Consider the following 13351-nt stretch of genomic DNA (forward strand, 5'->3'; position numbering starts at 1 on the left):
AGTTAAGGCAGCAACCTGGCCACATGTATAACATTTTAAATTTATGTTGTGCTACCAGAAAAAATGTTTGCATGCATGATGGCTCGGGTCTCCTGAATGTCCTAATTGGGATTTGAATTATAAATTAACCTACAGTAGGCTATTGGAAATAAGACTTCCAGGCCCTTTTAATTGAATATTTTCAAACAAAACGCTGTTTTAAGACAAAAGGGATATGAATACTCTTATTTATATATATATATATGATTCAAAAAGAAATTGTAACATTTCTTAGTCTACACACCCAGTTTAATCTATATTTGGTGCAAAAGATGAGAATTTGAGCAGGGATGTGTAAGATTGTTCTAATAGCTTTTTACATTCTTCAGTGAAGCTAATAGATCAGTGTTTAAACAAAGCATTTAGAGCACACCTCTAAACCTCTAATGTATGATATGACCATAAATAGGAAATGTTAATGGCTTCTGAACTCCTGATTAAAATATGCAACTCATGCCTAATTAATTCCCTGCCCTAAAGCACGGTTAAAGACCATCCAATTTAGCTAATTTAACTCTAAATTAGAGGATATTAATTTGCATAAGTGCAATTTCTCTCATTTTCACACGTTTCAATAGGATTTGGATTTTTTTTTCTCCAGTGTTATGCACTTAAAATGGATTATCCAAGTGTGTAGAGTGGGCTCTAAAGAACATGTTTGTAGGTCAGAGGCCCATTGTTTTAAGAGGTCATGATTTTCACGGTTATGATCAAAGAGGATGGAAAAAAGACCACCTCTGCACCAGGAATCACACGTCAAAAACGGCGTTTATTGCTGTGTAATTAATCCAAATAGACAGCATGTGAGCGCCAGAAAATAATTACATCACAAGTCTTTGCCTGATGTGTATTTTGAGGTGAGAGAAGGAAACACCAAATGTTAATTTTTTAAGGTGCGCATTATGCTTTTAGCAATTGTCACATTAGTGACAGGCATTTGTGTTGACATTAGTATTTTTAATTTAATATTTTCCAAGATAAAAAAAAAAATAAAATTCTAAATACCTTGTTATTTAATCAACTGGACAAACTTTAATTATTTCCATCCCCAAAAAAATAAGAACAATTAGGATATACCTTTTACTTTTTGTGCAAATAGATATTGGTCTGTAAGGCATCTGAACCACACCAAGTTAAATGACCATTTATTTGTTTTTAAATCCATATATTATGTTAATCAGTGGGCATTTTATGCTTTAATCTTTTACAGAAAATAATTTCCAAAATAAATTCCTCCCCACACACAATCACAATATGGAGAGAAAACAAGCGCCAACCATAACTGTAAAACAGTTTAAAGACAAGTTATTAAGATACGGCAGGGTGTCTGGAAAGCTGCACGGCTCAGATAGTCCTACTAATTAACCAGCTAATGTCAGCCTATTATACTTATGTCACTTTATGAAGATCAGGATAAAATCCTGTAATATGCTGCACAATATACATCAGAAAAAACAGAGAAGTCTTTTGATATTATTTGTTGAACACACAGCTTTAAAATAATGCATGAAATTGATGGTTTTAAACTAATTATGTTGCAGAATGCTTAGTAGCTGTTGGAATAATTTTTGCATATTTTAAAATGCAGTTAGAAGCAATTAGACATCATACATTTGTTTGTATTTCATGTATGACTGAATATACTGAAGGTTATAATTACTAGACACTCATATCATTTACTGGATAGATTAAACAAAAGTAAAGTTCAAAGAAATTGAATATTTTTATGTAAATGAATGTTCAAAAAATGTTTTCATTCTCTTTTTTCCTTTTACTGTAGAACCTAAAAGGAAACACTTTACCTACAGGCTTGATTTACTTTTCTAGACTTAGTACTAAAATTAGAAAAGAAAAAATTCAATTTTTTTGAAGGTTGCATAGAAACCCTGGCCTATTCATGGTGTCTCAACTTAAACCATTCATCTCTTTCTAAACGCTCATCAGGTTCATTTATAATTCATTAATAAGCCATCATATTCCAACTTCTAAAGCAGGGTTATAGCTTCATAAATCTGGGCTATTATCTCATCTTGTCTGCATTTTAAAATTATATCCATTCATGCTTGTTCAATTATCCCCCCGACAAAGTCATCTCAGCACCAAGAATAAAGAAACAAAAAACAGGACGAAGTGCGACTTTAGGTTCATCTTTACTGATTGATTTCTGCATCATACAAACATTTGGAGGGTGTTTTTGTGTTATGGTGGAGCAGGAGGGGGAGGCAGCCAATCAACTCACACTTTAGTCTAATGATGATTGGATGAGATGTTGGAGAGGAGGGGAGGGGTCTCTCTTAAAGGCACAATGGGGCTCCTTTCTGAGTTTGAATGAGTGGAGAGATGAACAGAAAATTGAGTCAAATGTACAGTCAAATAGTCTCTCCTGTTGTTTTGCAACTTTAAACTGCTCAGATATGCTTAACTGAAGCGATCAGTAAAGTATCATAGCTTTAAGGAAAAAAACAACAACACAAACTTAAGGAAACCTAAGGACAAAACAATGTTAGGGCACAAAACAAGTGAAAAACATGTGATTTTATAAGATAGAAAGGCGGAGTTTAGCACGTGGGGCGTGGTGGACATAAACAACATGTGTGTACAAAAATAACTTTCAAATTATCATTTACAAAAACAATGATAGAATAGCATTTCCATCATTAATATTATTAATTATACAATCTCATTTAGAGCCCATTGTAGTCATCATTCAGGGTCCAGGAGGCAGGCTGTGCTTTCTGCTCTGCCTACTAATTAAAACATTTACTAACCATTAAGTTTGAAAACCATAAAATCCAAACTGTGAAAAAGTTTGCAATAAGGAAGAGAAAAAAAATATAGCTGAATAATTTACATTATCTATGGAGAGGAATCAACATCATCATGCACGGACTTTCTTACATCTTCTGTTAATACAAACAGTAAAATCATAGCAAATTAACTTGGAACATTATATACCTTAACTGCACTGTGCAGCTCTTTACATATATAAAAAAACTATGCATATACTGTGTAGTCACTGCTGCAAAGGATGGAGATGTCATTCAAAGCAGTAATCCTTGGTCTTTACAGCTGCTTCTGGTGTGGAGAGGCGTGTTTGTGTCGGGTGGTGAGCTGAAGGGCTAATACTTCTGTCAAAATCCACTTTCAAATGTTTCATATGTAATTTTCAGATCCTGAAACACTGAGATGTTGACTGTGAGAGGCTGTGAGGACATCTTTAGTAACTGGAAGGGTTGGAAAAATAGAAACACATATACAGAGTTTTGGTCAGAGCTTTGGCCACCCCTGACAAAGACGTGAGGGGAAAAAAATTCAAATAATGATAATAATACTGGAATTATTCATCTTTATTGGTGTGAACATAATCTCTTACAGAGAAATTTGGGAAGAAAAAAATAAACATGAATGTGTTTCAAAAAATAAATAACAGGTGGTTCTTTTGTTGATAACCTCTCAAGCGACTTATTAATTTTCCAGAATGATATCTAATATTTCTCATTATTTAAAAGTATCTATTGACTGCTAAAAAGGATCCGTGCATTTTGGCCAGACAGGATTACAATCCAGCTGGGTTTAGTTTAAAAGGATTAAGATGGTGAAAAGCATTTTATGCATACAATTAAGTACGGTGCTGGATCTGTGATGCTGTGGGCTTTATAGGCTGTGAGGAAATTAGGAATTTCTCTCTTAATATTAATTAATAACAGACAGATTAAAATAAAAATCTGATTTCACTCTAGGATTATACTACCGCAATAAGAAATTCATTTAAATAAAGGCTTTTGACACATCTTTACCAGGGGTGGCAAAAATAGTTTAAAGACTAAAGGGGAGGAGAAGTGAAGATGGACCAAGATGGGTTTCATTCTCTCATGGTCCCGATGCTTAAGAGTCTGAGTTGTTTGCTAAAGAGTTTGAAAATTTATCTCTAATGTGATCAGACAAAAAAAAAATTCCTGATTTTTAATAAATAAATAATCTTTTCATTTTACAAATAGCCTGTGTTGAATTTTCTGCTTTCTTGAGCAAAACTTTCATAAACTTCCTATCAAGTCTAGCTGTCCCAAAGCTACATTCTTACCAGCCTGTAATTAGCTGCATATTTAGAATGAGCTGTCAGTCCAATCAGTGATTTGTAGATGTGGTAAAGGAAATCTTTAAGCAAAGGAAGGAAATATTCACATATCAGTGACTTCAAGTTATATTTTAGGACTAAATCAAACTGAAAGTTGAGATTTTTCAACAAAATAATCAACGAATCCTGTTTGCATATGACCTCAAACAAATGGAAGAAAGAACAACCAAATATAAAAACCTTAAGAGTTGAAGAATCACTGGACGATGGTAACCCTCGGCTACGACGCTCTGGTATCTATCCTGAAAATTCATAAAGTAGCACCAGCAAGAAGAAGAAACTTTGAGGGACAAAAATACAAAAGAAGTGAGAGAAAATACCCAGGCAACCTCCGCATACCCAACTGAAAAGGTTGCATCATGAGTACGAGATTATCTAAGTTCGCTTTGAAGATTGTTCGCTCAGCGGGAGGCAAAACCACCTCTGGGACAGGAATCTGCTTCCCAACTCTAGCTTTTCCTTTAGAAGTCACTTTCCTCTCATTTGGCTTGAAACTATTTTAAGAGTCACTCTGGATCATGCTTCATTTAGTGTAAAATAAAACAAAAAAAGGAAAAGTTTACTTTAAGTGTCAAAGAGGAGAGGAGACCCCCCCCTCCATTAACTAAGAGAGGTCCCAGGTCAGCATCTACAGCAGCCAAGTCAACATTGTGAGGAGGATAATCTCTGGATTTTAAGTCTCTATGCCAGCTTTGTTGTTTTCTTTTCCTGTGTGCCAGTCTGTGTTTTGGGCCAACCAGTCAGGAGTCGTGTCCCGATAAGGAAAGACGTTGATGGTGGATAGGTCGTTCCATCATGTCCACTCCACAGGGGGTTCTCGGGGGCCTTTGGGCTGAATGCAGCGGTTACCGAATCCTGAAACAAGAGATGTTCTTAGCTGGGTTTGCTTTTTGTTTTTGGACAGAATAAATAGCATCCAGAAATTTCCCCAACATTCTGCCTGGTCTTAATGCCAACTATGCTGCACATGCGGGCCAAAGCTAGACTTCCTTCCAGCAAAAGCAACGCCACATCAAAAATACGCCTGTCAGCAACATTCTCAGCAAATGTGCAGCTATTCCTTTTCCTTTTGACTAGTGTCCTGCAAATGTGTTCAAACTTTATCTTTTGTCATATTCAGACCACAGTTGACAACAATTTTAATAAAATTTGGTCAGGCAGACCAACAAATAGTTGTGCAAAACAAACACAATGCAAAGGTTACATGATGCTAATCTTTTTCGGATGATTCTCTAAGAAATGCCAATTCTTTAACGCAATTGGCTCCAATCAGCTTCTGAAAACAACCTTCCAGATTTGTACATTCTTCATCTGATTTATCCTGAAATTTGGCTACGCTATTTAAAAGCACTCATATATTCGAGGTAAATAACATTTGCATCGTAAGTCTCTTTCTGCTGCAACAGTTTTCCTTCCAAGAATTCCTCCCATTCGCTGCAAAAGAAAATACTACCCAGGATGATTGGGATTGAAGTTCTGAGAGAAATTACGGAAGATGTAAAATTTTCTATAGAGGTATTTGGAGAAAAGGCGAACTTACCCACCCAGGTCTACTTGGCTAACTCCTGCTGTGCTGCCATCTGATGCACATACCACTGGTGATGTCTTGGCACAATCAGAGACATCTGAACACAGAAAAACAGACAGAATCATTAAAACCTACAAAACCAAAGTAGTTGGAGGTATCTCACTATAGATCTGGATGAAAAGAGTAGATATTAGTACGGGAAATCTTAATGCTTGTATGAATGTAGTCTGTTTAGAAAGGTAGTATCTAATAAGAGCTCTGGTCAATGCTCAACTTCCACAACATTTTTCTCGTTCTTGTTCGATTCTTTATGACTCGCTCTGCATCAGAGAGATGCGTGTAGAAAGCTACTATAACACTAAACGTAAATTATTCTGACATTCCACGGAAAATCCTAAGTTTATGAAACAAGTAACAACTTTTTCCAGATAGTTCTTCAGCAAAATTTACAGAGAATTCCCAGAAAAATGTTAAAATAGCATTTTTTTAGCAGGTCAAATCAAACAGAAGAAAGACTATTGTTAGCTTCTCTTTAAATTAAAACACTACAATGAGTTAGCTGTAGCTCTAATGGTTAGCTCTGGTATGTCCTTAGAGGCAAAGTTAAAGATATGGGTGTTTCTGTTTAAATGCAAGTATAATTAGGCCTTTTTAGCCATTTCTTAATTTGATGCCAACTTCACTTGTAAGTAGAAATCTTTGTTTGATGGAAATACAATAGGCCTTTTAAAATAAGAGATATGATATAATAACCTTAAAGTCCTATAGAACCTCTTGTTTTGTCACATAGGAGGAGATGAGATTTAATTAAGTATATATCAGTTTAATCAGCTGATACTAACCCTGTGGTGTGGACCAAGTGGGAGCTCAAAAAATATTAAGTTTGCACTCAGTAAAAACACATCAGTGAGCAGTGATTCCCTTTAGATGAAGCTGCAGAGCTGAACCTAAGCCACCAAAGCAGTAAATTAGCCCTAACAATCCTTAAGCAATCTTCACAGCTCTCATTTTTATTGCACCTCTCTGCTGAGTTGTTTTATCTCTCCCTCTCCTTTATTGGTTTTACTTGTCGTCTTTCCCAAACAGCTGCTCACATTTACTGTTGTCACCGTTAGCCCACACTAGCTAATTCATCAAAGCTTTGGAGATCTAGCTCCATCTCTATTTAGCAACAACTGTGAAGATGAATTTGAGACTAAATAAACTGAGGTTATTGTTTCTGTATACACTGAGACGGAAAACCAAAAGAAACCAAACAAACCATTAAAAACAACAGAAAGAGTTGAAGCCGACATAAGTGTCTGTACCTTTCTGTGAGCAGCTCCATTCAGCTGAGGCTGATGTTCTTACTTCCAGAGGATCTGAGTGAGCGAAAGACAAACAGTTACAAACAAAACTGAAAAATAAGACATAGAACATTAAGAGACAAAGGAGTTCATCCAGTCACACTCATGCCACTCACACTGCTTAAAGACTTGCATTTTACTAGCTACAGAAGGAGGAAACCCAAAAGTTCATCCCAAAACGTTTCTGATATTCTGATATTCTTTGCTTTTCGTCCGGTCATACAAAACAAGATAAACATTGTTTTCACATTTTTTCCTCATTTTAATCACACGTTTCAACATATTTATTGGGATTTTATGTGCTAGACCAACAGAAGGTCAATCAATATATTAAAATGGAAGGAAACAGATGTGGCTTTTTCACAAAAAAACTGAAAATATTCCATTTTGCCCCTTTTTACCCCACACATAACACACATCATGCTGTGGGATTCCTTTTCTCCAGCAGGGAACAGGGAGTGGCAGATCAAATCTCCAAGTCTGCTGTTTTTACTGTGTCTGTAAATGAAAAAAATACTATGCTGATGCAGCTGAACTAGGAGCCCATGTCCCATTGAAAAAAACCCAATCTGAGGGACCAAAGCCCAATAACAAAATTCTTCTAATAGGGAATTTGCATTAATCAAATGTTCAGGTTTTTAAAGTCAATTCAATTTAAAACACTTTATAGACCCTAAAGGGAGGTTAACTATATTAACTCACAGGGTTTTTTATTGGGCAAATGAGGTTTTATGGATGTTAACAAGATAAAAATCATTTTTTTGAAGTCTAACAGGAGAAACCACATCTAAACTTACAAGACTTGAATTAAATGAAACTATTTGATTTTCAGTCTTCATGATGACGTATATACAGGTGCTGGTCATAAAATTAGAATATCATGAAAAAGTAGATAGATTTCAGTAATTCCATTTAAAAAGTGAAACTTGTATATTATATTCATACATTACATACAAACTCATATATTTCAGATGTTTATTTTGTTTAATTTTGATGATTACAAATGACAACAAATGAAAATCTCAAATTCATCATATCAGAAAATTAGAATATTACTGAAGACCAATAAAAACAAAGGATTTATAGAAATGTTGGCCAACTGAAAAGTATGAACATGAAAAGTATGAGCATGTACAGCACTCAGTATTTAGTTGGGCCTCCTTTGGCCTGTATTACTGCAGCAATGCGGCGTGGCATGGAGTCGATCAGTCTGTGGCACTGGTCATTGGTCCATTGTGTTTTCTGAGGACCACAGTCAGTGATGGTTTGGGGTGCCATGTCATCTGCTGGTGTTGGTCCATTGTGTTTTCTGAGGTCCAGGGTCAACACAGCCACATACCAGGAAGTTTTAGAGCACTTCATGCTTCCTGCAGCTGACCAACTTTTTGGAGATGCAGATTTCATTTTCCAACAGGACTTGGCACCTGCACACAGTGCCAAAGCTACCAGTACCTGGTTGAAGGACCATGGTATCCCTGTTCTTAATTGGCCAGCAAACTCTCCTGACCTTAACCCCATAGAAAATCTATGGGGTATTGTGAAGAAGAAGAAGATGCAATACACCAGACCCAACAATTCAGAAGAGCTAAAAGCCACTATTAGAGCAACCTGGGCTATCATAACACCTGAGCAGTGCCACAGACTGATCGACTCCATGCCACGCCGCATTGCTGCAGTAATACAGGCCAAAGGAGGCCCAACTAAATACTGAGTGCTGTACATGCTCATACTTTTCATGTTCATACTTTTCAGTTGGCCAACATTTCTATAAATCCTTTGTTTTTATTGGTCTTCAGTAATATTCTAATTTTCTGATATGATGAATTTGAGATTTTCATTTGTTGTCATTTGTAATCATCAAAATTAAACAAAATAAACATCTGAAATATATGAGTTTGTATGTAATGTATGAATATAATATACAAGTTTCACTTTTTAAATGGAATTACTGAAATCAATCTACTTTTTCATGATATTCTAATTTTATGACCAGCACCTGTACTCTGATTTTAGCAAACAGTGGGTTAAGAAATTAAAGAGACAAATTAATGCAACATCTTGAGATTTTTGTTTGAGAGAGAAAAATAAAATGTCCCTTTTCCTTCCACTTCCTGATTATGTTCAGTTTTATTGTACAATCACATAAAAACCCAAGTAAAATATGAGCGCACTTTTTAAGGATTATGATGAAAATATGTGAAAAAGTTTTTCCAAGCATGTTGATATGGAGTTGTGGTCTACAGCGCCCTCTAGTGATGCAATGTCGCTAACACCTCCAGGAGAAGGAACACTGTTCTTGCACCATGTGCTCCAGCATGGAGGATTATTTGAACATACGTTCAGATGGTTGAGCATCAGAAAAGGAGAACATCAAATCAAACAACAATAGCTGATGGGTCTCAATCACATTAACAGCTTGACAATAACCTCAGGACACCTACAACCACTTGGATATTTATTAAACACATCTTTGTAATTCAGCCTCACAGATTCATCCACCTTCAAGGAGAGGATGGCCGATAGCATGGAGGCAACCCAGTTGAGTTACGTCACTGGAGGCCCACCTGAAGAGGGGGGACCAATGCAAACGCACCTGTGGCCAGTATGAAGGACTCAGGGGTTCTCTCAGGGAGGGGGGGAGGGGAGTCGTCGCTGTCCCAGCAGTCTGGGTTAAGAGGTCAGAGGGCAAACGAGAGGTTAACAACTGGCTGACAACAGAAGGAGAAGAAGTGAAAGTGTTGTGATTTAGAACCTGCTCTTATTTTGCATCTAATTTTTATCAAAACAAATCCATTAAGATTAGTTGAAAGAATCCCAAATTTTAAAGTGTAGGGAGGAACTCTTTCTTCACCTGTATCATTATTTCAAAACAAATCTACAAGATTTAGTTGAGTTTGAGGCTTAAATGACAGCAGCTCACAATTGTAATTTTCAAACCTAATGTAAATCTAAAGTGTGTTTAATATTGTTTTTTTCATATAAATGCATTCTGGATTATTTGACTCCATATTTATTCCTGCTTTAAATGAGTTTTAAATAGTGTGCTGCAGTAATTCTGAAATGAGCTTCTTATATATATTTGTCTCCATTTGGCAACTTAGTCTAATGTACTGCAGCATAAATCAGCTTTTTCAGATGAAGGATGTTTAATTCATTTTTTTTTGTTTTTGCTGACACAGATAATACATTTTAAAGAACCTGCTGCCTAAAAAAGGTTAAACTATTCTACATAAAATTTAGATAAATATCTTCAGTTGTCGACATTATACCTCAGGTTAGTTTCTGATTGTCTTTTTAATTTTTGTTAACCATCTTTAATCATACTGCAGTTATAAAAATTTGTTTTATTCTCATTCAAAATTGAGCAAATGTTTGTTATGACAAGATTGTTTTACAATAACTACAAAAAATGTAAAATATTTTTTCCTTTCCAGTTCACTTTAAGAAAACGAACATTTTTTATTTATTTTAATTAACATTAAAATACATAACATTGATTTCCTGTTGCTATTTTATCATCTAATAGTGTAATGACGTCTTTTATTTCTTTATTTCTTTTATTTCTTTGCATCACGCTGGATTTATAGTCAACTTTTTTATTTAAAATTAGTCTGGAGTCTATGATCAGCAGGTGAATATAAAAAAAATTATTAAAAATAAGATTTGCAAGCATTTTGATCTATAATAGTAGGTGCTTTGAAACTCCTATTTGAATTTATAAAGAAAATTTTGGCAAAAATGTGCCAAAAATGACCAGAATTTATAATACTTTTTCATTTTTTTAAAACAATAACCCCTACTGGTCCTTTTGGATTGGACATTAGTGTCTGAACAGAGCCTCCCTGTTTTAAACTAGTTAGCCCTTCAGTAACAGTCATGTTGTGCCAACAATAAACAGCAAACCTCGGCACCGTGTGCATTGTGCTCCTCACAAGGGTTCAGTGCATCATTCCCAAAACAGCCAACAAATCAAGCAGCCACCAGCAACCCTAAGCTTTCCAACCACCACAATGCAGCAGTTTGCGCCCAATTAACAAGCAGCTATCAACAATCAAACAGCAGCCGTTAGCCAGGGGTAAATAAAACTGCCACGCTGAAATGAGTGCCAGAAAGCGAAGCAGGCCAAAACATAAACCAGATTCTTAAAACTCTAGAGAATCAACTAAAGATCAGGAGGATTTTCAGCCTTCAAACCACCGAAAAATGTAAACCACACCCTATAGTCACACTCAAGCAAAGGGTCCGACCCCACTCCGCTCTGCTAGGCCCCACCGTGCACTAATGTGGCACCGATCAGAAACATGCAGTGTTGATCCTTTGCCGTCCAACATGCACACACAGCTCACGCAACGTCGCCGATCCATTCGCTGATCCAAACACAGGTAGAAGAGGGGTAGAAGTTTGGCTGCGAATGCTTGTAGCATTCTTAGCAAACTAAACTAATTAGTAAATAAAGTCATGCTTTTAAACAAGACACCTGGCTGCACACCTTCCCCTCCCACCTGAGGCTCACAGTGCCCTCAGTAGGTTTCATTTTTAGGGGATTTTAGGAGCCGGATCATTAGGAAATTGTGCATATTTTTGAAGTGGAAGGAAAATTATACATAGTTTTTATTATTAAATGCTTTCAACAGGTCATTTTTTGTAATTTAATGAAAAAATCTGTTTAGATGGAAAAAGCTCTCTGACCTACTTGCTAAAAAAATCTTTTGGAGTTTATGTGAAGATGATTAAAGTCAAGTGTCTGTTTGAAACTGCATAAAACAAAAATAGAGGCTGTATAATTTTCCTTTCACGTATATGCACTGGTGTGAAAAGGTCAAAGGAGGGTCTGTCTATGGTGTCACAGTGTGACAGGCTGGGCAGGTGTAATAAATCAATCAGAAGAGCGATCAAAGCGGCTTTAAGACGTACTTGTTGGGCTTCCAGAGGGCGATGGGGTGGTCTGTCCGGCGATAGACATAGGCAGCACCTTTCTGACCGACTGCTGTGTTTCAAGGTGAGGCGAGGAGGTCACCGTGGCCGACGCTGTGGAGACGTTTTTATGATAACCCTCCTTCAACTCAGCCATCTCCTCGTTCCCCTCCTCGTCCGAGTTATCAGAGTGAAGGGGGTTGGTGAAGCTGAGGGCAGTCCTGACGGGGGTGGAGGAGGAGGATGACGAAGAGGAGGATATGTGGGAGGAGGAGGAGGAGGACGGGGCGACTCTGTCTGAGGATGAAGAGGAGGAGGTGGTCTTGGGGAAGGTTTTCTCAGGGCTGTTCCACGCTGCGTGGCCACTTTTCACTTCTTCTGTCTTCTCCTTGCTTTCGCTTGTTACAGGTAGGTGGTTTGGTCTGGTTAGGACGCTCCCGTCGCAGTGACCCTCCTCACATCCCCCTGCTCCCCCCTCTGTGCCGGAGTCCTCCGACAGCGAGGAGCTCGACGTCAGCAGGGTTTGACCGGACCGAGCTTTGAAGGCGTGGCCTCTCTGTAGCGCGGAGCTACTGTTGGTTGAATTGTTGGCTCCTACGGAGGACGACGTGTCAAAGCTGCGAGGCCCTTCCTGCAACGGAACCTTTTTAATCTCTATACTGAGCTTCCTCTCAATCCGAGGGGCGCCACAACATTCAGCCGTCGGGGAGAGGGGCGAGGAGGGTGTCTGAGTCTGGCCCGACTCCGGCTTTGTCGACGCTGAGGAGGATTTGTTGTAGTTGTCGTTGAGATCGAGGTGTGAGACCTGGGTCTGCTGATTTTGGCTCTGTACATTTAGATCTCTGTGCTCTGAGGGGTTGGCTTGTTTGGGAGGACCGGATTCAGACTGGTTCTGCTGCTTGTTCCCATCTTCATTCTGCAATCAGAGATAAATGAACCATGTCAAACAATAACGATATTTGATTATATTTTATTTTAAATAAGATGAAGCAACCCTGAACTGAATCACATATGCAACAGTCCAACAAGTCAGAAAATCACTCTAATTCTATGACCAAATAAAATATGCTACTCAGATTATGGGAAGTCTGTTAGATCCATTTAAAAGATGTATTAGACTCAACTTTATTTATCCCTTGGGATTACTCCTTCAGGGAAATTCTGATATATAGAGCACAAAGAGTTAAAACAAGATGAGATTAATGCTAAAAATACAACAGACATATTAAAAAGTCAATATCCTTAAGCATCAGTTTATGCTCATAACATTTTGTCGACTGTCTAGTTAATCTGGTGCTATACATAAATCTGGATTGAATTACGTTTTATTCTGGCAGAAAAAAAAAAAACTAAATATGGTTCTTAAACATTTCTAAGTCAGAAATTCTC

General features: G+C 37.2%; 1 protein-coding gene across 3 annotated transcripts in view; it reads right to left on the reverse strand.

Annotated features, from left to right (window-relative positions):
- Positions 1-2170: 2170 nt before the first annotated feature.
- ptpn12 (protein tyrosine phosphatase non-receptor type 12) overlaps positions 2171-13351 on the reverse strand; it is a 56194-nt gene continuing 45013 nt past the window's right edge. The window contains exons 14-18 of one of the 3 annotated variants that reach the window (XM_038299825.1): positions 11963-12878; positions 9642-9713; positions 7010-7063; positions 5719-5799; positions 2171-5029 (exon numbers count right to left, since the gene is read on the reverse strand). In XM_038299825.1, coding sequence (XP_038155753.1) covers positions 4968-5029; positions 5719-5799; positions 7010-7063; positions 9642-9713; positions 11963-12878 — 1185 coding nt within the window. In that variant the 3' untranslated portion in view covers positions 2171-4967. Of the gene's footprint in view, positions 5030-5714; positions 5800-7009; positions 7064-9641; positions 9714-11962; positions 12879-13351 lie in introns of all 3 variants that reach the window. The other 2 variants (XM_038299826.1, XM_038299827.1) reach the window with 2 other exon arrangements.

Source organism: Cyprinodon tularosa, unplaced genomic scaffold (assembly GCF_016077235.1).
Source record: "Cyprinodon tularosa strain WSP-4 unplaced genomic scaffold, ASM1607723v1 ctg437, whole genome shotgun sequence".
NCBI classification, from domain to species: Eukaryota; Metazoa; Chordata; class Actinopteri; order Cyprinodontiformes; family Cyprinodontidae; genus Cyprinodon; species Cyprinodon tularosa.